This window comes from Eptesicus fuscus, chromosome 24 (assembly GCF_027574615.1).
Source record: "Eptesicus fuscus isolate TK198812 chromosome 24, DD_ASM_mEF_20220401, whole genome shotgun sequence".
Classification (NCBI taxonomy): domain Eukaryota; kingdom Metazoa; phylum Chordata; class Mammalia; order Chiroptera; family Vespertilionidae; genus Eptesicus; species Eptesicus fuscus.
In genome coordinates, this window is record NC_072496.1 from 15,826,898 (window position 1) to 15,851,330 (window position 24,433).

At 59.7% G+C, this 24,433-nt stretch overlaps 1 protein-coding gene across 2 annotated transcripts; it reads right to left on the bottom strand.

Moving 5' to 3' along the window:
- Nucleotides 1-594: 594 nt before the first annotated feature.
- On the bottom strand, nt 595-21,733 carry PSEN2 (presenilin 2). Of its 2 annotated transcripts, none has more exons than XM_054713034.1 (11): nt 21,670-21,733; nt 14,244-14,403; nt 10,453-10,667; nt 10,009-10,150; nt 8,588-8,655; nt 7,463-7,683; nt 6,544-6,642; nt 4,084-4,167; nt 3,674-3,772; nt 2,195-2,313; nt 595-1,279 (listed from the first exon to the last, which is right to left on the bottom strand). In XM_054713034.1, the coding sequence occupies exons 2-11, from the start codon at nt 14,382-14,384 to the stop codon at nt 1,124-1,126; spliced, it is 1,344 nt and encodes a 447-aa protein (XP_054569009.1). In that variant the 5' UTR covers nt 14,385-14,403; nt 21,670-21,733; the 3' UTR covers nt 595-1,123. The 2 variants fall into 2 exon arrangements, with proteins under 2 accessions (XP_054569009.1, XP_054569008.1); XM_054713033.1 differs by having other exon boundaries at nt 3,674-3,775.
- Between the last annotated feature and the right edge of the window lie 2,700 nt (nt 21,734-24,433).

The window sequence follows — 24,433 nt, forward strand, 5'->3', positions numbered from 1 at the left end:
CTCTGTACACCTTTTTTTTTATTATTAATATATTTTATTGATTTTTTACAGAGAGGAAGAGAGAGGGATAGAGAGTCAGAAACATCGATGAGAAACATCGATCAGCTGCCTCCTGCACACCCCCCACTGGGGATGTGCCCGCAACCAAGGTACATGCCCCCGACCGGAATCGAACCCGGGACCCTTGAGTCTGCAGGCCGACGCTCTATCCACTGAGCCAAACCGGCTTCGGCTCTCTGTACACCTTTGCTTAGGGAACTTTCTAGTTAAAGAAATTATTGCAGAGATGGGGGTGGGGTAAGTCTCTTTCTCTTTTTAATATGTTTTTATTGATTTCAGAGAGAGGGTGAGGGAGAGAGAGAAACATCAACGATAGAAACATCAGCTGCCTCCTGCACGCCTCCTACTGGGGAATAAGGCAGAAACCGGGGCGTGTGCCCCGAGGAACGGAACTGTGACCTGGTCCATAGGGACGCTCAACCCGAGTCACTGGCCGTAACCGGGAGTCTCCTTTCTGTGCCAGACCCGGGGTCCCAGGAGTGGCTGCGAGGTGCAGGGATGAGGCCAACACTGACGAACAGACCAAACTAATACTCCAACAGGATTCATCTTTTATTGATATTAATATTAAGCCACTTCCCAGCAGAACTGCTGCAACACGATGAGGACTTGGTTTCTAAAGGTAATAAAATAACGACGTCCCAGACAAGCACTGGAACATTCCTCACAGAGAAATGGGCTTTTCTTCTCTGGCCAGAGTGGCAGGTGCTTGGTGCCGCCCTGCGGGAGCCCCGGGCCTGCTGTGCGTGCGCCTTCCTTCCACGCCTGCCTTCGTTCCTCTTCCTCCGTCTCGGCCGGGACACCCCGGCTCCGAGGCGCCGGCCCCGTCGCGGCCCCTCCCGCTCCTCTGGATGGACGTCCGTTTCCCGTCAGCGCGCCAGCGTTCGGGAAGGGTGAGCCTCGGTCTGGTGGCAAAACTAGCACCAAAGGCGGTTCTTCTCCACGAAGGGAACACGGTACTTTTATTCTCGTTTACGTTTTCCTAAGGAAATGGAAGTCTTAAGAGGATATGGCACTAGAGTGTGAGACTACACAGCGGCACGGTCCCAGCCCAGGCGGCGCCTCAGATGTGGAGCTGGTGGGAGGCCAGCGTGTCCATGAAGGGGCGCACCAGGTTGTCGGTGGAGAAGTAGAAGATGAGGCCGAAGGCGATGGAGATGGGCAGGGCGGGCAGCGCCTTCTTGAACACGGCGAGCAGCAGGAGGGTCAGGCACAGGCCCTGCGGACACGGGGGAGGGGGCACACGGGAAGGAGGGGGGACAGTTAGACGGCCCGGCCTGGGCGCAGGGCTTGTCAAGGACACCCACAGCCTCCCGGGTCCTCCCTCCCGACAGCTGAGGGCCGAGGGCAGTTCCCCGTAACTCCTTGCACGTCAGTGGGCGAACCCCAAAGCGGCTTCTGACTCCTGCCCGCCAGACCACCTGCCGCCTGCTCAGTCCCCGCCTAGCAGATGCAGGGTGGGGCGGAGCCAGCGTGCCTGCTGCCCTGGGAGGGGCAGGGCGTCAGGTCCCACAGTGCAGAGGGGCGGAGGTCCAGACCCTCCCTGACACACTCTGTGGACACAAAACCTCCAAAGAACTGGCCCTGGGCCGTAATGTGCCACGTGGGGCGGGGGTTCGCCCCTCAGAGCCTCTGCCCTGAGTGCAGCCATCACAGTCCGTTTCCCCCAGATGTCCATCTGGCCACCCTAAGTGACTACAGGAACCTCCCAACTTCACTGCTGGGGCTCCAAGTGATGGGGGTCCCCTCCTGAGCCCTGGGATACCCTGGATTCAGGACGGCACGGTGTCGGGGTGGCACAGAGGGAACGCACCCGCCCTGGAGTCAGAGACCTGAGCTCATGGGCGTGTGCGCCCAGGCAAGGACCCGGGTCCTCTGCCAGGACTCTCAGGTCCTGACCCCAGCGCACAGCTGCCCGTGCCACCTGCGTGCCTGCTCAGCAGCATCAGAGCCCCGGGCACCCCTCCCTGCACCTCACTGCATCTCATGGACGCCCAGAGTCTGTACACCTCGGTCTCATGTTGAGGATCTTGGAAACCCTGCCCGGCCCCCATCACTGCTGCCCTCCAGGGACCACAGCATCTGAAACCCCCTGGGGCCCCAGGAAGACCCCCAGGCCCCGCTGCCCACTCACGATGAGGATGGCCACGAAGCAGGCCAGCGTGGTGTTCCAGTCCCCGCTGCCCGTGGCCGCCGCCTTGCCCACCAGCACGCTGTAGAAGATGAAGTCCCCGAGGCCCAGCTTCACGCCCCCTGTGTGGGCAAGACAGAGTCCATCACCCCGGGAGGAGGCAGCAGCCAGACGCCAGGGACCCAGAGGCGAGTCCTGGGGAGCTCAGGGGCCAGACGGGGCGGCTTCGCCACCCGGCCCCGCTCACCGGGACTCCGGGACAGGGACCGGCTGCCTCGGAAAAACCGCAGCCCGCGGGAGAAGGGGGAGCCCAGGGGGTGGGCGGCCTGCAGTCTGGGCTGCGAAAAGCTGGCATGTCTGAGAACTCAGGCACAACTGCTGCTTAACAAACAAAAAGTCCTGGTGCTTGGCACTTACTTAGGAAAACATCAAATACAATGACTGGCCAGGGTGGGAGGGAGGCCGGGCATCTATCTCAGGGCTGCGTTGGAATTACAAGTGCCCTTCAGGGATTTCACTTCACTGCGTGTGAGAACACGCCAACGCCTGGCGGTCCTCGGCAGACCTTCCCCTGAACACAGGAAACGCGCTGGCCAGCAGCCTTTCCCTTATTTAAAAGCGAAGGGGAGCTTCTGGGATGCTTTTGTGTTGGCTCTTTTACACAACTGCCCCTGGACACTGCACAGGACAACTTTCTTCACGCAGACGGTGAGAATCCGCATCTACATATAAAAGCCTAATATGCCAAGTGTCCCTTCGGGAGTTCGACCGACCGGGAGTTCAATAGCTCACTATGACATGTGCTGACCACCAGGGGGCGGCGTGGAATGAAGGAAGGCCCTGGCCAGCAGCCGGCAGCTGGGGAAGGGAGGCCCTGGCCGGCAGCCGACAGCCACTAGGGACCCTACCTGTGCATGAGTTTCGTGCACTGGGCCTCTAGTGTTTCTATAATAAACTCGAGTCGGCCTGCATCAAGGGAACTGCTCGCCTCCTCTGCCCCCACACCCTCCCATACCCTCCCCCACCACGCCCTCCTCCCCTCCAGGCTCCAAATAGGCGGCTCTCCGCCTGGTCAAGGCAGTGTCTGTCCTGACTGTGGCTGAACCTGGGAGCTCGGAAGTCACTCTCAGGTCTCCCTCTCTGACCCCCGACACCTGGTCAAGAACCCCCGGTGCCCCGCATCCGTGTTCTCCTGCACAGCTCCCCCTCCCCCGACTCAGTGCCCACACCTGTGAGAGGTGAGTCTCAGAGCCCGGGCCCTGCACAGTGCAGGCAGGCACACGGCTGGGGCTCGATGACCGTGGTTCAATACATGCTTCAGCCCGCATGTGAAAGGCCCGCGGCCTGCCAACAGGACCTACCCTCGCACGTTTCTCCTGGACGCCTGTAAGGCCGCCTCCCTCACACCCTCCGCCGGGCCGTCAGGGCTCCCCAGCTCCCCCCGCCCGGGGCCCCCAGCCCATCTGGACACGGGCGCCTTACTTTCCTCCTCTTCCTCCAGCTCCTCCCCTGGGGAGCCAGGCAGCGGAGGCGCAAGGACTTCCGGGTACGAGGGCTCCCCCAAACTGTCAAAGGAGTCTTCTTCTGGGTCCAGTAGGAGACGCCGGCATCCCCGCGGGGTGGGAGAGGAAGGGAGAGACAGAAGCTGGTCAGAGGCTTCTTTGGAGCTCAGGGTCCCTGCCCACCCCCCAGCCCGGCGCCCAGGAAAGACTCCCCAGGCCACGTAAGAGGAAGGGGCTGAGACAGAGGACCGGAGGCCACCCTCGCTCGGTCCCCAAGATGCCAGACGGGCTGGTCTTCCCTTCTGCCCCCCGACCTCGTGTCTCCCGGGGAGGCCAGGCCAGGCCGAGCGGGAGCAGTGAGGGGCCGCCCCCAGGGCCCTGGGCACTCACCCATCTCTGGGTCGTAGGGGAGCTGAAGGGCCCCCTGAGAGGAGGGGTCCAGCTTGGCCATGCCCACTGTCCACACCATGGCGGCTGGGGAAGGAGAGGAGGGTCACGCCTCAGGCGGGGCCCCCGGGCTCCCGGGCCTCCGCGGCAGGGGCCATCTGTGCCCCAGAAGCTCGCACAGGCTCCGATCCCTGGCGTTCGCTATGCCCATTGGCAGGAGGCCGCTGGGGGGTCCAGACTCCCTGACCAGGTTCGGGCAGACAACGCCTCTCCCTGTCTTTTTCCCTCCTCACAAAAACAATGGTAATAACACCAGCGAAAGTTTGATGAACTAACTGTGTTTCTGTTTTACTGTGTCAGGAACATGTAACATAAACCATATCATCTTAGCCATCTTAAGTGTGCCGCGTGCCGCGTGCCGTGTGAAGTCTGTGCACGTTGGTGCGGAACAGATCTCCACAACTCTTCCAACTCGCAGCGCTGAAACTTCATCCCCCTGCCCCCCTCTCCCCCGCCGTGACCAAGCCCCACCCCCCGCCCTGGTCCTTCTGCCTCCTGTCTCTCGGAGTCTGACACCTCACATACGTGGAATCTGCAGTATCGGTCTCTTGGTGACCGGCTTAATCTGCCTAGCATGTCCTCAAGGTTCATGCATGTAGCACACGTCAGAATGTTTCCTTTCTAAGGCTGAACAGTATTCCACGGCGTCGATGCCACGTTTGGTCTGTCCGCTCCCCATCAGCAGACACCTGGCTGCTTCCAGCTCCTGGCTGTTGTGAATGATGCTGCTCCGAACATGGCTGCACACACACAGGCCCAGGCCTGCTTTCAGTCCTCTCGGGGCTCCGTCCAGAGGGGGCCGCCGCATCACGCGGTACTAACCGTGTTCCCTCTGGCCTGGAAACTCCCCTGAACTCCCGTCCAGCTCTCCCGCTGAATGCGCTGGGGCCTCTCACACGCATGCCGCCACTGCTCTCCACAACTGCCAGTTCCATCCTTTTGTTGCTCAGGCCCAAACACGGCCATCATCCTTGACAACCTCCTATCACATCCCAACCACCCGCCAATCTTGCCAATTCCGCCTCTAAAAGGCTCCAGAATCCAACCGCGTCCTAAGGCCGCTACGGCTGGCCCGAGCCAAGCCCCTCCTCCCTCTCCTGGGCTGTTCTTCAGCCTCTAAATCCAGCTCCTGCCCCCCTCTCGATCCCCACCCACTGTTCTCCACTCAGCAGCCTGCGCGGTGCTGTTAAAACGTCAAGTCACGCCCTGGCCGGTCTGGCTCAGTGGACAGAGTGTCGGCCCGAGGACTGAAGGGTCCGGTTCCATTCCAGTCAAGGGCAAGGACCTCGGTGGCAGGCTCGATGTGTGGGAGGCAACCAATCGGTGGGCAAACAAGTCACGTCAGTCCGAAATCTTGCAGGCTGCGTCACATCTCACTGAGGAGGAACAGCCTGCAGGGCCGACCTTGACCTGGACCCCCCTCTCCCCTCACCCCGCCCACAGCCTGCCCACGGCCATCTCAGGCCTCGGCACTTGCTGCTCTTCCTTCTGCCTGGAAGTCCGTGCCCAGGTTTCCCGAGGCCAGGACACGCCTCCTCTGACAGAGGCTTCCTGGACCATCGAATGTGAAACAGCAGCGCCCACGGCCTGTCCTCGGGCCCCTCCCCCTGCCGTCTCTCCACACCCCTCCCCCTGCCGTCTCTCCACACCCCTCCCCCTGCCGTCTCTCCACACCCCTCCCCCTGCCGTCTCTCCACACCGCACGCCCCTCCTGGCTTCGGTCGCTCAGCTACTGCCCGTCTCCCCGCCCAGAAGGCAAGCTCCCGGAGCACCGATGGCGAACCGCCTCCCGGCACCGCCGTCTGCCCGCGTGGTGCGGCTCATCCTCGGACGTGCCTGGACGGTGCTTTCCCCTCGACCTTCGTTTGTCAGAGGTCACCCAGAACTCCGCGGTGGCTCCCTCCGTTTCCCAGGGCCCCCTGCACAGCCGGGCCCCGGACGTTCAAGCTCTCTACTTAAATAAGGCCACCAGCCACAGACGGCAGGGGTTAAGGCCACAGGGCTGTGCGCTCGGGGGCCTGGCCCACGCGGGCCTTGTCTCATCTGTGTCTCCGAGGCAGTGCCCGCCGCCACGGGGGATCTGATACAGGTGTGCTGCACGCATGTGCATCCCCCTACACCCTGGCCTGAGCCAGGGGCCCCACGTGCCTTCCCCGCAGAGACTCAACTCCAGCCAGCCACGTGGCTGGGGAAAGCCGGGGCCCTCCGCGCTCACCCCACCTAACAGCAAGCTGCCGGCTGCTGTCGTCCTGGAAGGCGGAGACCCCCCTGCGGTCTCCAGGCCGCCGCCTCCCCTTGGTCAGGGAACCGTTACCACCCCCGAGTCTCTCTGCAGCCAGGCCAGGAAGCTGCCCGGGCTCCCTGTCGGGCCCTCTGACCCGTGTCGGAGGAGGGGGCACTCACAGGAGTATATCAGGGCAGGAAATATGGGCTCATTTCGCTCCTGGGCGGTCTCCACCAGCATCCGCAGAGGCCCCTTGGGGCAGAGCACAGCCATGAGATCTGGAAAAACAAAGTTAAAAAAGAGATTTATCCCCAAGCACCCCCCAAAGAGAGGAGCCAGCCCCCTAACACCGGTATGGGGGGGTGCCCCACAGCCCGAGTGTGAGGCTCTCAGGATGGGCCCTGCCGTCCTGTCACCCAACCCACTGTCTCCAGCCACAGCCGCCCCCCCCGCCCCGCCCCCCCCCCCCCCCCCCCGCCCTGGCCGGAGCCCCGCGGCCTGGGAGGCTGACTACAAGCAGGAAGAGGATGAACCTGGAGCCCCACTTCTCTGGGCCCTAAAATGGAAGAAACAGAACTGGGCATGGCCCTCACCCTGATGCTAAAGAGACCGTGGCTAAGGCTTCGGGTGCCCAACCCATGCCCAGCGACTGGCAGTGCATCAGTGTGCAGGCTCGGCAAACGTTTGCCATTAACAAACCGCGTCAACAGCCCTGGCCGGCGTGGCTCAGTGGATAGAGCATCAGTCAGACTGAAGGGTCCCAGTTCGATTCCGGCCAAGGGCACATGCCCAGGTTGCATCCCCAGTAGGGGGCGTGCAGGAGGCAGCCGATCAATGATTCTCTCTCATTATGTTTCTATCTCTCTCTCCTTCTCCCTTCCTCTCTGAAATCAATAAAGAAATAAAAAAAAACCAAAAAAAAAAACCGCGTCAACAGTCGTGAGTCCACGCAGGAGGATCTCTCAGGAGGGGGGCCCCGGCCCGTGGGGACGGGGGAGGGGCCTTTCCACACCGGCCACACGTGTGCAGCAGCGGGGCTGGGCCCGCGACGCTGACCCCCTGCCGGCCGCCAGGCTCTGCCCGCCGGTGCCCGCCTACCGTACACAGAGATGGCGCCCAGGATGACCCAGGCGGACCACTCCGGGAGGTACTTGATGAAGACCAGGGCCATGAGCGCGCTGATCATGATGAGGTAGGCCTGCTGCAGCACCAGCGGGCCCTTCCAGTGCACGCACACCATGCCCACCGCCCCGAAGTTCCAGACGACCAGGAACAGCGTCGGGTAGTCCATGGCCACGTTGTAGGTCTTGAGCACTTCCCTGCGGGACCCAAGGCAAGCCCGGGGGCGGGCACTCAGCGGAGGCCAGACCCCGACACAGTTCCACACCCTGCCCCTCGGCCTCCGTCCCAGCCTGGGGTTCCAGCTCCTGGTGCCACTGACCAGCACCCCCGCCCATTCCTGTGAGTCCTGCACGAACCCCCGGGAACGGTTTCTGGAACGAGGGGGGAACCGACGGCTCATGCTTGGCGAGGCTCACGTGGGCGTGCACGGGCACAGCCGGAAGGCCCCGGCCCCGGCCATTCCAGGAAAAGTGCCCTCTCCGCTCCCTCCTGTCTTTGTGCCCCGGGTGGGGCGGACATCCCAAATCAGGGGCAATGGAGAGAGACCCTTTTCGCCATGAACTAGGAGAACCCAGGTCCAGCCCAGAGGTGGGAATGTAAACTCTGAGCGGTCCTACCCTCCTTGGGTTCAGACAGCCTCGTCCCTGATGGCTCTGCTCATTTGTTTTAAATTGGGAGCCACAAGGAGACGCGTGGCTCACCATGGAGACCACTCCCGCTTCAAAACAAGGCCTGCAGGCCCGGCCAGTGCGGCTCAGTGGCTGAGCATCGACCTATGAACCAGGAGGTCACGATTCGATTCCCGGTCAGGGCACTTGCCCGGGTTTCAGGCTCGATCCCCAGGAGGGGGCGTGCAGGAGGCAGCCGATCAATCATTCTCATCACCGATATTTCTATTTCTCATTCCTTCTCCCTTCCTCTCGGAAATCAATAAAAACGTTTTAAAAAAAAGGTCTGTGGGAAGAGGGGCCGGGCTCTCGGAGCAGAGACCGTGAGGAGGGTGCGGAGCCCCAGGGAGCCCTTCCCCTCCCAGGGCCTGCACGGCCGCTCGTGCACAGGGGGAGGGGCCCCGGGACGCTGCTGCTCTCCGCTGCCACTCACCCGAGGTAGATGTAGGTGAAGAGGAACAGCAACATCAGCGAGGACATGATCAGCCAGCCGTGGATGAACTGGACAAAGCAGCGGCAGCGTGAGCACAGGGCGCCCCAGCCCCCTCGCAGCCCCAGGTCCCGCACTGACTGAGCCACGCCGGGAACCTCTCCCTCAGGCTCCTCTGTGCCTGGGCTGGAGGGCCGGGGGGGGGGGGGGGGCAGGTGTATGGAGACCAACTGCGTTAGGTCTGACACCTGGACCGTGACCCCCTCAAAGGAGATGCTGGTGCCCCGACACGCCGGGCACCGTCCGGGCGCTAGAGGGAGAGCCAGCCAAGTCTGCCCACGTGTGCTGCTTTCCAGGTGAGGCCTTGCTCGGTGCCTGGCTGCCTCTGGATCGTGCCGACACTTTACCACAGCCACCCCGCCCGCCAAGCCCACTGCCATCACCTGAGCGTCCTGGGACCTGCAAGTAAACCTGAGTGCACAGCCCGGGACCGGCCACCTGATGCCTCCTGAAGCCACCTGGCTTCCCCCTCCCGGCTCCCAGCTGGGTCTCATCTGTGCGGGATCCTCTGCTCCGGACAAGCTGCCTCTCCCCTCTCCCACCGTCCACCGCCTCCCCACCCCAACCTACAACTCGGCTCACGTCCACAGGTCATTACTTATCGCTAAGGCTCAGCTCCGCACACTTCCTGCCAGCCCTCCCTTCACGCACCCGCTTCCACCCCCAGCTGGGAGGGGGCTCATCGCTTCAGGCTGAGCCTCCTCACTCCCTCCACCTGCCCCACAGACAGCGGCAGCCTGAGGACAATGCTCACCCTGTGTGAGCGGTTTACGGTAGGTGATGCCTAGTTTAACTTCCTTCTAGTCCTCAGGGCGTCAGCTCTGAGAAGCCTGAAACTAAGTCTACTGACGAGGGCATCTCTGGGGGCAATGCCCAGGATGTGGGCCAGGGACTCCACGCCTCTACCACCCCCGGGGCCACTCACAGCTGGGGGAGGGGGAGAGAGGGGGCCTCCCACCCAGCACTGGAGACCCAGCACGGCATCTGCACATCCCTGGCCTAAAGGGGAATGGGAGAGTAAAAGTGAGCCTGGAGGGGAAGTATGGGCTAACGGGAGCCTAAAATAGAACACGCATTCCTTCGGAAGGAGAAGCAAAATAAATTAACCTCGAATACGAGAAGTGACATTCGAATGTTGCAAGGAGGGACTCGATTCAGTGGGATTGTGTGTAAGTTTAAACACAAGAGCAGTGGATAACCCACGGTAGGGGCAGGAGAGGGTGGGAAGAGCACCCAAAATCAGAGTCTGTTGTGCAGAAAAAAGGAACTCGGATTTTTTTTAAGCCAACGGCTGCAGCATAAGAGGTCCCTCGAGGGGGTGGCGGGCGGGCGGGTGGCGGGCGGGCGGGCGGCGGGCGGCTCACCTTGTAGCAGCGGTACTTGTAGAGCACGACCAGGAAGATGGTCATGACCACGATGACACTGAGCATGATGAGGGTGTTGAGCACGGAGTTGAGCAGGCGCTGGCCCACCGAGGGCGTGTCTTCGGTGAAGGGCGTGTAGATGCTGAGGAGAAGGCCAGGGCTCGGTGCCCGTCCCTGCCTGTCCCGTGTGCCCCTCGGAAGGAGCCCTGGACGCCTGCCCTGGGGGAGTCCTGTCGGCCATCCCGCCTGCGGCCCTGCCTTCCAACCCACCGCCTGGCCCCGACCTCAGCCTGAGGACCGGGCCCCAGACCAGGGTGCCCCGGACCAGGGTGCGGACCCCGCGTCCCTGCTCCTTTCTGCCGCTGCACGGAGCTGCGGTGCCGTGGCCGGCGGAGGCCACCCCCCCGACCCGGCCCCGCTCCCCACTGCCGGGGCCCCACTCACAGCTGCCCGCTCTTCTCCGTGTAGAAGCGCACGGACTTGATGGTGGCCACCACCACGACCATGCACAGCGTGACGGGCACGAAGAGCATGATCACGTGCTTCGCCCCGTACTTGAGGGTCAGCTCCTCCTCCAGGCCCTGCAGCCGCCCGGGGACCCCACTGCAGACGTAGCGGTCAGGGTCCTCCTCCTGGTCCTCCCCGGGGTCCTGGCTTCCCTGTGGGAACACACGGTCAGGGCCACGGATGCCCCAGGTGGCCGACCACGTGGTGCCGGGCGTGGAGGAGGGAAGGAGGCGTGACTGCTGCTTTCCCGAGGTGAGGCGCAACCGCGACCGCAGTGCAGGTGCGGGGCTGGGAACGCCAGCACACCCAGGAGTGTGGAGGACAGCTACAGCCTCAGAGTGTGTGACAGCTACAGCCTCAGAGTGTGTGACAGCTACAGCCTCAGAGTGTGTGAGGACAGCTACAGCCTCAGAGTGTGGAGGACAGCTACAGCCTCAGAGTGTGGAGGACAGCTACAGCCTCAGGGTGTGTGACAGCTACAGCCTCAGAGTGTGTGACAGCTACAGCCTCAGAGTGTGTGACAGCTACAGCCTCAGAGTGTGTGACAGCTACAGCCTCAGAGTGTGGAGGACAGCTACAGCCTCAGAGTGTGGAGGACAGCTACAGCCTCAGAGTGTGGAGGACAGCTACAGCCTCAGAGTGTGTGAGGACAGCTGGAGCCTCAGAGTGTGTGACAGCTACAGCCTCAGAGTGTGTGAGGACAGCTACAGCCTCAGAGTGTGTGAGGACAGCTACAGCCTCAGAGTGTGTGAGGACAGCTACGGCCTCAGGGTGTGTGAGGACAGCTACGGCCTCAGAGTGTGTGAGGACAGCTACAGCCTCAGAGTGTGTGAGGACAGCTACAGCCTCAGAGTGTGGAGGACAGCTACAGCCTCAGAGTGTGTGAGGACAGCTACGGCCTCAGAGTGTGTGAGGACAGCTACAGCCTCAGAGTGTGTGAGGACAGCTACAGCCTCAGAGTGTGTGAGGACAGCTTCAGCCTCAGAGTGTGTGAGGACAGCTACAGCCTCAGAGTGTGTGAGGACAGCTACAGCCTCAGAGTGTGTGAGGACAGCTACAGCCTCAGAGTGTGTGAGGACAGCTACGGCCTCAGAGTGTGTGAGGACAGCTGGAGCCTCAGAGTGTGTGAGGACAGCTACAGCCTCAGAGTGTGAGGACAGCTGGAGCCTCAGAGTGTGTGAGGACAGCTGGAGCCTCAGAGTATTGAGGACAGCTACAGCCTCAGAGTGTGTGAGGACAGCTGGAGCCTCAGAGTGTGTGAGGACAGCTGGAGCCTCAGAGTGTGTGAGGACAGCTACAGCCTCAGAGTGTGTGACAGCTACAGCCTCAGAGTGTGTGAGGACAGCTACAGCCTCAGAGTGTGTGAGGACAGCTGGAGCCTCAGAGTGTGGAGGACAGCTACAGCCTCAGAGTATTGAGGACAGCTGGAGCCTCAGAGTGTGTGAGGACAGCTACAGCCTCAGAGTGTGTGAGGACAGCTACAGCCTCAGAGTGTGGAGGACAGCTACAGCCTCAGAGTGTGGAGGACAGCTACGGCCTCAGAGTGTGAGGACAGCTACAGCCTCAGAGTGTTGAGGACAGCTACAGCCTCAGAGTGTGGAGGACAGCTACAGCCTCAGAGTGTGTGAGGACAGCTACAGCCTCAGAGTGTGGAGGACAGCCACGGCCTCAGAGTGTGTGAGGACAGCTACAGCCTCAGAGTGTGGAGGACAGCTACAGCCTCAGAGTGTGGAGGACAGCTACAGCCTCAGAGTGTGTGAGGACAGCTACAGCCTCAGAGTGTGTGAGGACAGCTACAGCCTCAGAGTGTTGAGGACAGCTACAGCCTCAGAGTGTGTGAGGACAGCTGGAGCCTCAGAGCCAGCACTCACCACCACGCAGGAGGGAGGCGGGGGCAGCCAGAGGAGGTGGTCTCCGGCCCGGGGCACGGCTACAGAGCTCCCCGCTCAGCATGGGCGCAGGATGCCCCTCAGTGCTGTTCACGTGGCCGCACCGACGCGGCAGTCAGGCCAGGTGACAGGAAAACAGAGCAAACTTTTTTTTTTTTAAGTTTTCCTTTTCTTTTTTCTCTTTATTTCTGGTTAATCCTCACCTGTGGATATTTTTCCATTGGTTTTTAGAGAGAATGGGAGGGGGAGAGACAGAAACATCGATATTGAGCCTGGAGCCGAGGTACGTGCCCTTGACTGGAATCGAACCCAGGACCCTTCAGTCCTGGGGCCGAAGCTCTATCCACTGAGCCAAACCGGCTAGGTCGAGCAAACATGTTTGGTTCCCAAATCCCAAACTAGAATGGTCAGCACACATAGGGACGGACTTTCTTTGGTTATAAATAAGACACTGGGAATGTGCAGAGGGATAAATTACTGGAACTTTTGCCCCGAAAGATCAAGCATGCCAATTTGCAGCTCTGAACCAGAGTGGCTAACCAAGCGTCAGGCGTCTGGAAGGTCCTGGCGACCGGAAGGTGGGAAGAGTAAACGAGTAAGCGGGCGAAGGAGTGGGCAGGACGCCTGCCAGACCCAGGCACAAATGAATCCACAGAACTTCTGTTTTGGAATTGTGGCAATTCAGGGCCATCAGCTGCTCTGGTAATTACATTAACAGCCGAAGCATAAGGCAAGTGAACCAAAAATAAAAAACGACCATTGCTTCGGTAGGTGCTTTGCAGAGATTCCCATCTAGATCCTCAGCTGAGAACAGAAGAAACTGTTCACGAACAGGAAGCGAAGCAACTGAAATGCACAAAAACTCCAGGCGCTGAGAGATGAAGCAACTCGCAAGGACAGGCTAAGGAGTGGCTGCGCGGTGGCCTTGGGCTGCTGAGCTCAGTCTTGCGGGAGCACAGAGGAGGACAGAAGAAATGAGCAGGGGGTTCAGGGCTGGCTGAAGAAAGAATACTCCCCCCCCCCCCCCAAGCTGTTAAAGTACTAGAAAGGGCGGAACAAAGGAGGAGACTTTTTCCCTGAGGGGGAGGGGGTGGCTAGGCTAGTGCCTCTCCAAGAACAGCCCCACTTGGTGACCTCATAACCTCCTGCCCTGTGGCTGCAGAGAAAAGATCACAGCGCAGCCCCCCTTCCTGCCACGAACTGACTGTCCCTCCCCGAGGGTGATGGTATCAGGAGGCGGGGCCTCTGGGAGGGGATTCGTCATGCGTGGGGCCCTGGTGAGCAGCATCAGTGCCTTACAAAGGGACCACAGAGCACCTCCCCTCCCGCTCCCACCACGCGGACACAGGCTGCCGAGGAGCCGGAAGGGGCCCCTCCAGACACCGGGGTGCTGGCACCGGGGTGCTGGCGTCCAGCCTCCGGGACAGTGAGGATTTAATGGGTGTCTGTGCTACTTTTGTGACGGCAGCTGGAATGGAGTAAGACCTCCCCAGCTAAAAGCCGAACATGACTCAGGACAGGCACCGCTGGGTCACCGCGGCTGCCGAAAGGCTTCCCGCCGCCGTCCTGGAGCCTGTTACCTGTTCCCGCGTCCAAACTCACACTCAGACTCCTCACCAGGAAGGTGAGTGAGGGCAGGGACGGGGCAGACGCGCTCGGTCCGCTGAACATGCCGTCACTCTGAAGCCTCACGCCTGAGCCGTGCCATGGCAACCACCCACCGTCTGCCAGTCCTCACTTTTCCTCCCCTCCTCCTGCACTGGGCACGTCTGGTCCATCCATCAGGTACGGGGACCCCCGGGGCCTGTTCCGAGGCCTCCCCCGCCGGCGGGAACCTACCTGCTGGGCGGCATCCTCTCCGTCCTGGGGGCCCTGCCTGCCTTCCTGGCAGGAGCGAGGCACGGGGCTCTCGGCTGACATCAGGGACGTCCGCTCGTTGCACGCGTCTTCCTCGCTGTCAGAGGCCATGAACGTGAGCATGGCCCTGCCGCTAGGATGCCTGGGAAAGCAAACGCAGGAGACCTCATTCCCTTCCCCGTGGAGGACCGAGGGGCCAGCGGCTTTAAGACCTGGACACAGGCCCTGCCTTGCAGCAACCCACCGGGACAGCGTGTCCAATGACTGGTGTAAAGCACAGTCCCCACAGCCACCACGGAGGCTGCCACGGCCGAGGGCACTGCCCAGGCCACAGGGGCAAGCGCCCCACTGGAAGGCAGGCCACCCCACCGTCAGCACGCTCACCCATTCAAGCAACAAACACCTGCTGAGCACCTCTCTGCGCCAGCACTGTGCTGGGCTCCGGGGTACAAAGGTGGGTCAGACACACTGTCATCCTTAAGCAAACAAACAAAATCCATCCGTGACACGTTTCACGACGCAGCTGTTCCCCACGGTGCAGAAGCACCCAGAAGGACTGAACCTGCGATGGGGGATGTTTTCCAGAGAAGATGACAGATCTGATGGACGCAGCGTTTCCCAGGTGGGAGGGAAGGGCACGGAGAAAGCTCCGTGGCGGCGTGAAGGGTCTCCCGCACTCCCCTCCCCCAAGGCAGCGTGACAGACAGACCAGCTCGGCGTTTAGGAATGCCAGTCCGGCCTCTGCCTGGAAGAGGAGGAGGGAAGGGGGCTCCCCGGAAGGCGTCAGCGGAGGATGCAGTGAGGGGACAGGACCAGGAGGGTCAGGACGAAAGCAGATAGGACCGGATGTGGCCAGAACGGAGGAGAGAGTCCGAGGTGGGGGTGGGGGTGGGGGAGGCGTGGAGGAGGACAGGGAGGGGAGATGGGCTCAGGAGAAGAGGGAATTCGGCCCAGGAGCCTGAGTGTCGGTGGGTTAAAGGGAGAGGCATCCAGGAGGGGCTGAGCGCCTGGGTCTGGGGTGCCGGGAGGGAGATGCGAGTCATGAGTTAGATGTGAGACCACGTGGGGTGAGCATGCGTGAGCGCATGTGTGTGCATGTGTGTGTGTGTGTGGGGGAAGTACAGCTGAGGCAGGACCCACGGGAGGCTCAGGCTGAAGGGACCACACGATGCCAGGCTGCTCCTTGGCGAGGCAGACCCCGGGCTCATCCTGGCCAGTGGCCCAGGGCTCTGCGCTCCGAGGAAGCCCAGGGTGGCTCTCAGGCTCCTGTCAGACCTTCTCTGGGCTGCCTGCCCGGGAACCAGACGCCCCATCCTGGGCCCAGCTCAGAACTGCAAGTGTCCAGTCACAGTCCACCTCCCCTCCCTCCCGCCTCCCCACCCTCCCCCCACCTCTCCTCCCTCTGCCTCGCCCACCCACGGTGGCACCCCCACTGCTCCGTGCGTGCTTGATAATGGGGGCGTGACAGAAGGACAGGGCTTTCTCTGGAATACCGTGTCTGCTCAGAGCAGGGCGGGCAGAGGAGCAGCTTTCAGACCCAGAAAGCTGCAGGGCGAGCAGAGTTCTCGGGCTGGGAAGGTCCCCAAGCCGTGCCACCTGGAGGAGGGTGTGGAAAAACCGGGGCTCCGACACCCCCAGTACAAACTGGACCCACCTTTCTTTCTTTTTAAAAAATGTGTTTTTGTTGATTTTAGAGGGAGAGGAAGGAAGAGGGAGAGAACCATGGATAGGCCACTTCCTGCACATCCCCTGCGAGGAATAGAGCCTGACAGGGAATCGAACCGTGACCTCTCGGTGCACGGAATGGCGGTCAGCCCACTGAGCCACACGGGCCAGGGCTGGATCCACCTTTCTGGAGGCAGTAAAACTTTTCAAAAGCTTTAAAAATTCGTACCTTTTGATCCTGAAATGCTACTTTTTGGAATTTGTCCTAAGAAAATAATTAAAGATTTACATAAAAATCTTCTGTCGCATTTATTTCTAACTATAAAGAAAGTGAAAATGACTGAACTGCCCTGTCCTATGATATATCCATCTGAGAGGGTTTATTATATGAACACTAAAAAACGTATTTCAAAGAATATTTAACATGAAAAACTACAACAGGCTGTTAAATTTAATAAATATATAACTTCGCATACATAGTCACCTGAATTTTCTTTAAAAATGTATGTGTGTGTATATATATATATATATATATATATATATATACATACACACATATACACACACACACACACACACACATATAAAAAGGCCTGGCAAAAAAAGCCCCACAAAATATTAAAGGAGGTTATCTTTGAATGGTGGGATTGTGGGTGAATTTTACTTACTATTTTTCTGCATTTCTAAAGCTTCTATAATAAACGTGGAGTGCATTGGTAGGGCTGTTTTTAAAGCTCTTAATGTTTTAAAAGGGAAATAACAGCATCAACACAGACACACTGTCTTCTCCCGCCTCTGCGGCACCCTCCCCTGGGCACCCTCCCCCTGGCGGCGAGCTGTGGGCTCAGGAAGCCGCTCCGGTCCTCGGCGGCCCCTGCGGCCGGCTGGGAGGACCCCGTGCTTCCCGGTCTCTGAAACCCTTGGGGGGAAGTCGCCACCCAAGCTGCAGATCATCAGCCTCCTCGCGCATGCCTGTCCACCTCAGCAGCAGTGCGTGGTCCCCATGGAGGCTGGCTCACGGGCCGGTGGGGGGGGGGGGCTGGTGACTCTCCTACCACTGGTGTCAATCCTGTCACCCACACAGCAACCGGCGCTCCATTCTCAGCGGGCGCGCAGGACGGTGCAGGGGGCCGGTGGGGCGGGGGCAGGGTGTGCCGTGCACGAGACTGTTTGTTGTTCTGGAAACCGAAAGCTGCCTTGGATTAGGCTGCAAAACCAAACATCCGACGTGGCCACTGCTCACCCATCCGTCAGCGGAACGGGACAGAAAGGCTGAAGCAGCCAAACCAGGGGGCTCGGGCCCAGAGGATTCCTCCAACGCGCCCCTGTCAGCAGTTCCGCAATCATCATGGAGACCCGGTGGCCCCGTTTCTTCAACCTTCTTTCCATTTCGGAGACATGTAAATGTTCTGACCTTAAAATTTAAGGCCAGTGGACCTCGGTAGGAAACAGATTTTAAAATGCCACAGTGAACACTGGTGCCTCCTGGGAAAAGATGGGACTTGCAGCCCCAGGAGCCACTGGGGAGTTCCCGCACTTCCCACAAACACAGGCTGCAGAGAAGGTCTGGGTCCCGGACACAGCATCGGTGTGTGTTTGCTTGTCTGCAGGCCCAACAGAACAGGCCCCTCTCCCTGGTCACACCTCACAGGGTCCCATGACGCCTGGGAAGTTCCCAGTCTCCCCTGATCCTGGGAAAGGGTTTGCTAAGGGGAGGAAATTCCCTCAGAAATTGCTGCAGCTTCCCTGCCTCCTGTGTCCCCAGCCCTCCTGGGAGGGTCCCAGGCCACGTGGACCTTTTGTCAAACAAAGGGCACGTCCATGGGACCTGTCAGAGCCAGCAAGGACCTGCAGGCCATCGAGGCGCACCCTATTTTATAGGAGCCCAGAGGGACAAAGGAAGTCCCGAGGCCAAAAGCCCCCGTTACAATTCAGGTCCCACCCCTGCCAGTTGGGGAGCCCCAGTTACAATTCAGGTCCCCCACCTGCCAGTTGGGGAGCCCCCGTTACAATTCAGGTCCCACCCCTGCCAGTTGGGGAGCTCTTCCCTGCCCTTACCTGGGAGGGGCATACACCGGGCGGGCAGGGCCATGGTCACACCGCGTGGGCTCTCCGAGCACACACCCCACTTTGTAAGGCACGGCCTTTTCCACGGGCACGTGTGTGTGTTGTCTTGAACACACAGCTTCTCCGAACACTGACAAGAGGTCAGTGAACTGTAAATACTCACCAGATCACCTGCCACCTTACAAACCCTGGGGTCTCTCTCCTGGCCCCCACCTCCCAAGCCCGGCCTAGGAGCCCTCCCTGTTCTCTTAGTGTTCCACGTGGGGCGGGGGTGGGGGGTGGCGCCAACATGGGCACGGCACAGGGACGGGGAGTGCCCACGTGTGGGCATGGGGCAGGATCAGCGCACTGCTTCTCTGGGGCAATCAAAAGGGAGGGTTGGAAAGGGGCCTGCTGTGGCGCTGGGGAGCTAACGGATGGTCTGCACCCGTCAAATCCAGTTTTCTAAGAATGCTCAACGCAGGGAGAATTCTGCAGGCATCACATTAGCAGGAAAAATAGGACACACGGCTTCATCTCCAGTTTCCTACCGCTAATACCTTAACGGATGACTAGATACGGATGTGCACGGAATGCTAGAAGGAAATGCCTGTGACTAGTTGTCATCCCTGGACTGAGGGCTAACGGGCTTTTAAAAAATATTGCCTGAATTTTCTAGAATGCACACATAGTACTTTTATTTTTAAAAAGTCAGCGGGAAGGTGAGCACCCTTGCAATTTTTCTTCCATGTTCCAGAAGACCATGCTGGCGAAGACGATTGAGCAATCCATTCTCCCAGGCAATGAAGAGGCGGGGGAAAATCGACTCCCTCCCTGACATCCGGTCTGGACTAAGGTCTGATGTGAAATTCCTCTTTTCCTCAGATTTTAACAAGGCACCCTGACCGCTTCCAGGCCTGGAGCCCGGCCAGCCCAAGGTGAGAAGAACCTCCGGGCCCTGGGGGTGGCAGCGTGCCAGCCTGGAGCCCTAACACTCCTCCCCCAGCCGCTGGAGCCTGAAAACAGGTGGAAATACTTGCAAAAATGCGTGTCCTAAAGTCAGAACAACAGCTGAGCACCAGCCAAAGATGTCTTTAGTAGAAACACACATGTGGCTTTGGTTTCTTTTTTAAAAGTGCATATATATGTGTGTGTGTATATATATATTTTTAATATATTTTTATTGATTTCAGAGAGGAAGGGAGAGGGAGAATGATAGAAACATCAATGATGAGAGAGAATCATTGATTGGCTGCCTCCTGCACGCCCCACACTGGGGATGGAGCCTGCAACCTGGGCGTGTGCCCTTCACCGGATTCGAACCCGGGACCCTTCTGTCCACAGGCCGACACTCTATCCACTGAGCCAAAGCAGCCAGGACTATATATATATTTTTTTAATTTATTTTTTGCTTTGTCAGGTAGGCAGGAGACCACACAGACTTTCCTGGCAGCAGTGCACGGACATGGGGGGGGGGGGGGGGGGGGCGGTGAATGTGGGAAACCTTTTTGCAAAAACTCCAAAGATTAAGAAGACAGCTGGCTGGGATCAGATCCTAGCGCTCAGTCACCGAAGCCACATCGCAGGAAAAGTCGCTCAGCTCCCTGAATCTCGCTTTCCCCTGGAGAAGGGTAAAATCATGGCTACTATGGTATGGTCAAAGCTCTTTTTTTTTTAAGAGAATGCTCCCTCTGCTTCTTGAGTTTGTTTTTTTGTTTTTGTTTTTTAAAAAATATATTTTATTGATTTTTTGCAGAGAGGAAGGGAGAAGGATAGAGAGTCAAAAACATTGATGAGAGAGAAACATCAATCAGCTGCCTCCCGCACACGCCCCACTGGGGATGTGCCCGCAACCAAGGTACATGCCCTTGACTAGAATCGAACCTGGGACCTTTCAGTCCGCAGGCCAACGCTCTATCCACTGAGCCAAACCGGCTAGGGCCGAAGCTCTTAAGATAATTGTGAACTACTGTACAAGACGGCTTTTCATGGAATAGGACTAACTCATAAAGTGAGGTATGCTATGTCATGATCATCATCAGTAATTTGGAGAGATAGATGCCAAGATGGGTAGGGAACGCGTCCTGGGCAAACCGTGCTTGCACAGGGGCCTGGGGAGCAGCCCGACAGGTGTGACAGGTGTGGCACCTGCACTGGGCCTCCGGGCACGTGCGAGTGGCAGCCTGCTCTTCCCTGTCCCCCACCTTCTCGGACAGGAACATTCATCCCCATACATCCACTCCAGGCCTGCACTGGTCCCTCAACACCAAAAGATACAGGACGTTGCCTGAAAACCGGAAACAATCTCCATTCCACTCTGCAGCAACACTCCTCCAAGCCGCGGGTCCTGAGAGCCCCCTCACCTAGGCAACCGGTGAACCTGGACAGCCTGCCCGCCTTGTCTTGAGGGGCGGCGGAGGCTGCAGCTCTGAGCTGGAGCCAGGATCTCCCCGCCCCTTCACCAGCTGGGCCCCCAAAACACAGCTGCTGACATGTTTCCCCACGCCCACACAGCCCCGTTCGCGCAGACGGGAACCCGAGGCTCACACACCTGCAGCCGCTTATCCAGAGCCTGTCATTCCTGCCAAAGGCCTTGGCTGCCAGCCTGGGAGGCTCAGGTGTCTGCAGAAGGAGCAGACAGCAGGGGCGTCCGAGCGGCAACCAGGGTCGGTCCCGGCCAGGTTATCCGCACGCAGCCTTGGCGGCCCAGGATGTCACCTCGGAGTGACGCTGGCCCCGCTGTGGTGCTGGTGGGTGCTCTCAGCTGCCCACCTGCACATGGCATGCAGCGAGCACCACCACCAGTGCATCCCTTTAACCGGGACCCCTCGTTAAGTCAACAGGCAGGAGCCTTCCATGCAGCTGCCCACGGGCTGAGCGCTGGTCCAAGGCCGGGCAGCAGGACGAGAGGCCAGAACGGAGCCTGGCTCTGCTGTGTCCTACCTGGGCGACCTTGGACAGAGTCACTTCAGCTCTGTGGGCCGAGTTTCTCCATCGATAAAATTTGGGCTGGGGACTAGCTACTGTTTCAGGTTCCTTCGGCGTCCAATGCTTGATTCTGGGCGCCTCCCACAGCTGTCAGTGCCGATAACACAGGCAAACACCGCCGGGCACCAGGCCGCCGGCTCCGGGCCCCGACCCGCGTTCAGCGGCTCACACACCCAGAAAGACCCGTCTCCCTCCCGCCCCTGCCACGCAGTACCGGCGCCGGGTGCCACAGGCCCGCCGCACAGGCAGCGAAGGGGACCCCCGCCGGAGGGAAGAACAAACGCCCCGTCCACAAGCCTCCGAGCCCACGTGCACTGCTCCTTTAAGTGCTCTGGCCCTTTAACAGCTCGCTCCGCGCCCACCTCAGCGGGGGTCGGGCGGCGGGGCAGACCCCGCCCGGCTGAAGGCCCCAAGCCTGGGGGCCACGCCCCGCGCCCCTTTCACCCGCGACTTCCCGGCCGGCCCCCGCCGTGGCTGTCCCGGCGCCCGGCCCTCTGCCGCCCCCGCGCCGGCCGCAGAGGCCCGGACCGCGGCGCGCGCAGCGTCCGCAGCCCCGGAACTGGTGAAGGGACCGCGAGCCGCCGCAGCGAGGGGCGCGCGGAGGGCAGGGCTCGGCCCGCGGGTCGCGGCTCCACCCGGGGCCTCTGGGCCGCGGAGGACTGGGCCTCGTCCGCTAGCCCCGGCCCCGCCTGCCCGCCCGCCGGCTCACCTGCTCCGCCGCGACGCTCCGGCGGTGTTGACGCGGCTGGCTCTGCGCCCGGCCAGACCCGGCGGCGGCAAGACCCCGCCCCGCCCCGCCCCCGCCCAGACCCCGCCCCCAGCCCCAGGCCCTGCCCCGCCCCCGCTCAGACCCCGCCCCCGGCCCAGGCCCTGCCCCGCCCCCGCTCAGACCCCGCCCCCGGCCCAGGCCCTGCCCCGCCCCCTCTCAGACCCCGCCCCCGGCGCAGACCCCGCCCCCGGCGCAGACCCCGTCCCGGTTTCGGCGTAAACCCAGTCCCTGCCCCGCCCGGCAAGACTCCGCCCCGTCGATGACGCCACGTTCCAGAGCCCAAACCGGGCCCAGCCTGGAGCCGGTGCGCGCAGGGGTCTGGCCTGCCCGCCGCCCTCGCGGGAAGGTCGGGTTGGACCTGCCACTGGACGGGGCACAGACCCTACAGCGCGTGGAGGCCGGGCCTGTATTCTAACGCGCCCTGGCGGCCCCGTGGGGCGGTGGTGCGTTTTAGGTCCCAGGTCCTGCCTTTGCTGGATTCTCTTTTAAAGCCAGAACGGAGGGGAGAGTGGACGGACACGTGTTAGGTCTCAGTTCTATGTGCTTTACGTTTTGTGGGTCTTATCTCAGGGATGGGTGCACACGTGGAAATGGACGTGCACACAGACAAAGTGTTTCCCAAATGGGCGTGGGTCACGAGTGGCAGAGTGAGTGACGGGAGGCAGCAGCCGCCTCTCACGAGGTGGGAGCTCGGAGCGGGGCCTGAGCTGGGCTGTGGCTGGTGAATTCATTCCCTTCGTGGTTCTCCTTTGAGGTCATCACTCAGCTGCTTCTCACATGCTGGTCTGTGAGGGATGGGGAAGCGCCCTGCTGACCTGACCTCAGTTTGGGAAGGGATGGCCTCTGCTTCAGTTTTTTTGGGGGGCGGGGGAGGGGGGAATTGTGTTTTCTTTTAACACATTTTAGAGACCAAACACTGCGGGGTAGCCAGTGTGGGGTCGTGGGAACCCCATGAGCGTGAGAACCACATGCGCTGGGTTTGCCATCCATCTCTCCCCCTTATTGGCTGCATGACCCGGGGCAATGACTTCACCCCGCGGGCCTGGGTTTCCTCACCTTTGAAGAGGCAGTGACAGCCCTCCAAGGATCCTGGAGAGGATTCAGAGAGAAATAAGGGTAGACAGCCCTCCCAGGATCCTGGAGAGGATTCAGAGAGAAATAAGGGTAGACAGCCCTCCCAGGATCCTGGAGAGGATTCAGAGAGAAATAAGGGTAGAAGTGACAGGAGCGCAACGCCACACAGGTTAGCTGTCTTCCTGCCTCGGCCTCTCTCCAGTATTTGAGGGGGGGCTTGGATTGGCTTGGCGCTGCAAGGACAGGCTGTCACTGTTCACAGACATTCCGCACCCCTCACTCCTGTGGTGTCACACACACTTCTCTGTCCAGGGGAGCACAGGATGGCCCTGTGCCTGACCGGTGTGGAGAGAGGAGCTTCATGGCAGATAGAGGCTGCTCCGGGCGGGGTCCCCGCCAACCTGGGAAGGGCATGTCAGATGAGCAATCAACGAACCTTCCTGGTTCAAAGCCGCTTTTTCCTGTAGCATCGCCCCGCTTGATCTGATCCATACGTTTGACATTCAGCACCCTACAATTTTCATGCAACACTTTTCTTTTCAAACTTCCCTAAAAAGGTGTAGTTACTGCATTTATGTTTTCGGTGGTGGGTACTTCATTAAAAAAACTAGTTAATTTTCTTATGCAATTTGTATGCTGTGTAGAAAACACAGAAATACAGAACAATGAAAATGTTAGTAGGTAATTTTTCTTTATTGGAAGAAAAGAAAAATTACCCACTAACCTTTTCATTTTCGTCTGTCTTTTTCTAGTATTTTTTGGGGTGATTTTCTTAAATGAGAATTTGGTAGGCATTTTTGAAGTTGGCAGTGTTGCTTGTCATGAACAGGAGATGAATAGAAGCTTAGATGCACATTAATAATATCAGCCTTGTCCTGACTAGTTTGGCTCAGTGGATAGAGCGTCGGCCTGCGGACTCAAAGGTCCCAGGTTCGATTCCGGTCAAGGGCATGTACCTTGGTTGCGGGCACATCCCCAGTAGGAGGTGTGCAGGAGGCAGCTGATCGATGTTTCTCTCTCATCGATGTTTCTGACTCTCTATCCCTCTCCCTTCCTCTCTGTAAAAAATCAATAAAATATTAAAAAAAAATAGTATCGGCCTTTTCCACGGCACACCCTGGGGTGCGTCTGGCGCGGTTCCTTTGTCTCCCCTCTGAGCCATTCCATGACATTCCGTGTCTGAAGTGTCTTACCAGTCGGGTTCCAGGACAGAGCCAGTCTGCCAGGCACGAGACCCAGCCCTGGGCACTGGTGACAGATCCGCGGGTGCTCCCACTCATGGGTGACACTATGGGCAAAGGGGTGCTTGAAGGACACCCTGAAACAGCCCTTCCCTTGCCTGCACGTTGCCATACGTCTAGGCATGGCCAGCAATTGCCTTAAAGATTCCGGTCAGTTCACCTGAGGGCATTGCCGCTACAGCATTTTCTCTCTGTGACAGCTAAGGTGGCCGCGCCCCTCCTCGGAGGGTGTCTCCCATTATTTTAAAGAGTTTCTGTGATGTCTGCTCTTACCACGTCAATCACTGAAGCCAGCAATTCTCAAGCTTTTGGGTTTCACTACTCCTTTACACGCTTAAAACTGAAGACTTAAGACTGAAGGAGCTTCTGTTTATGTGGAGTATATCTAT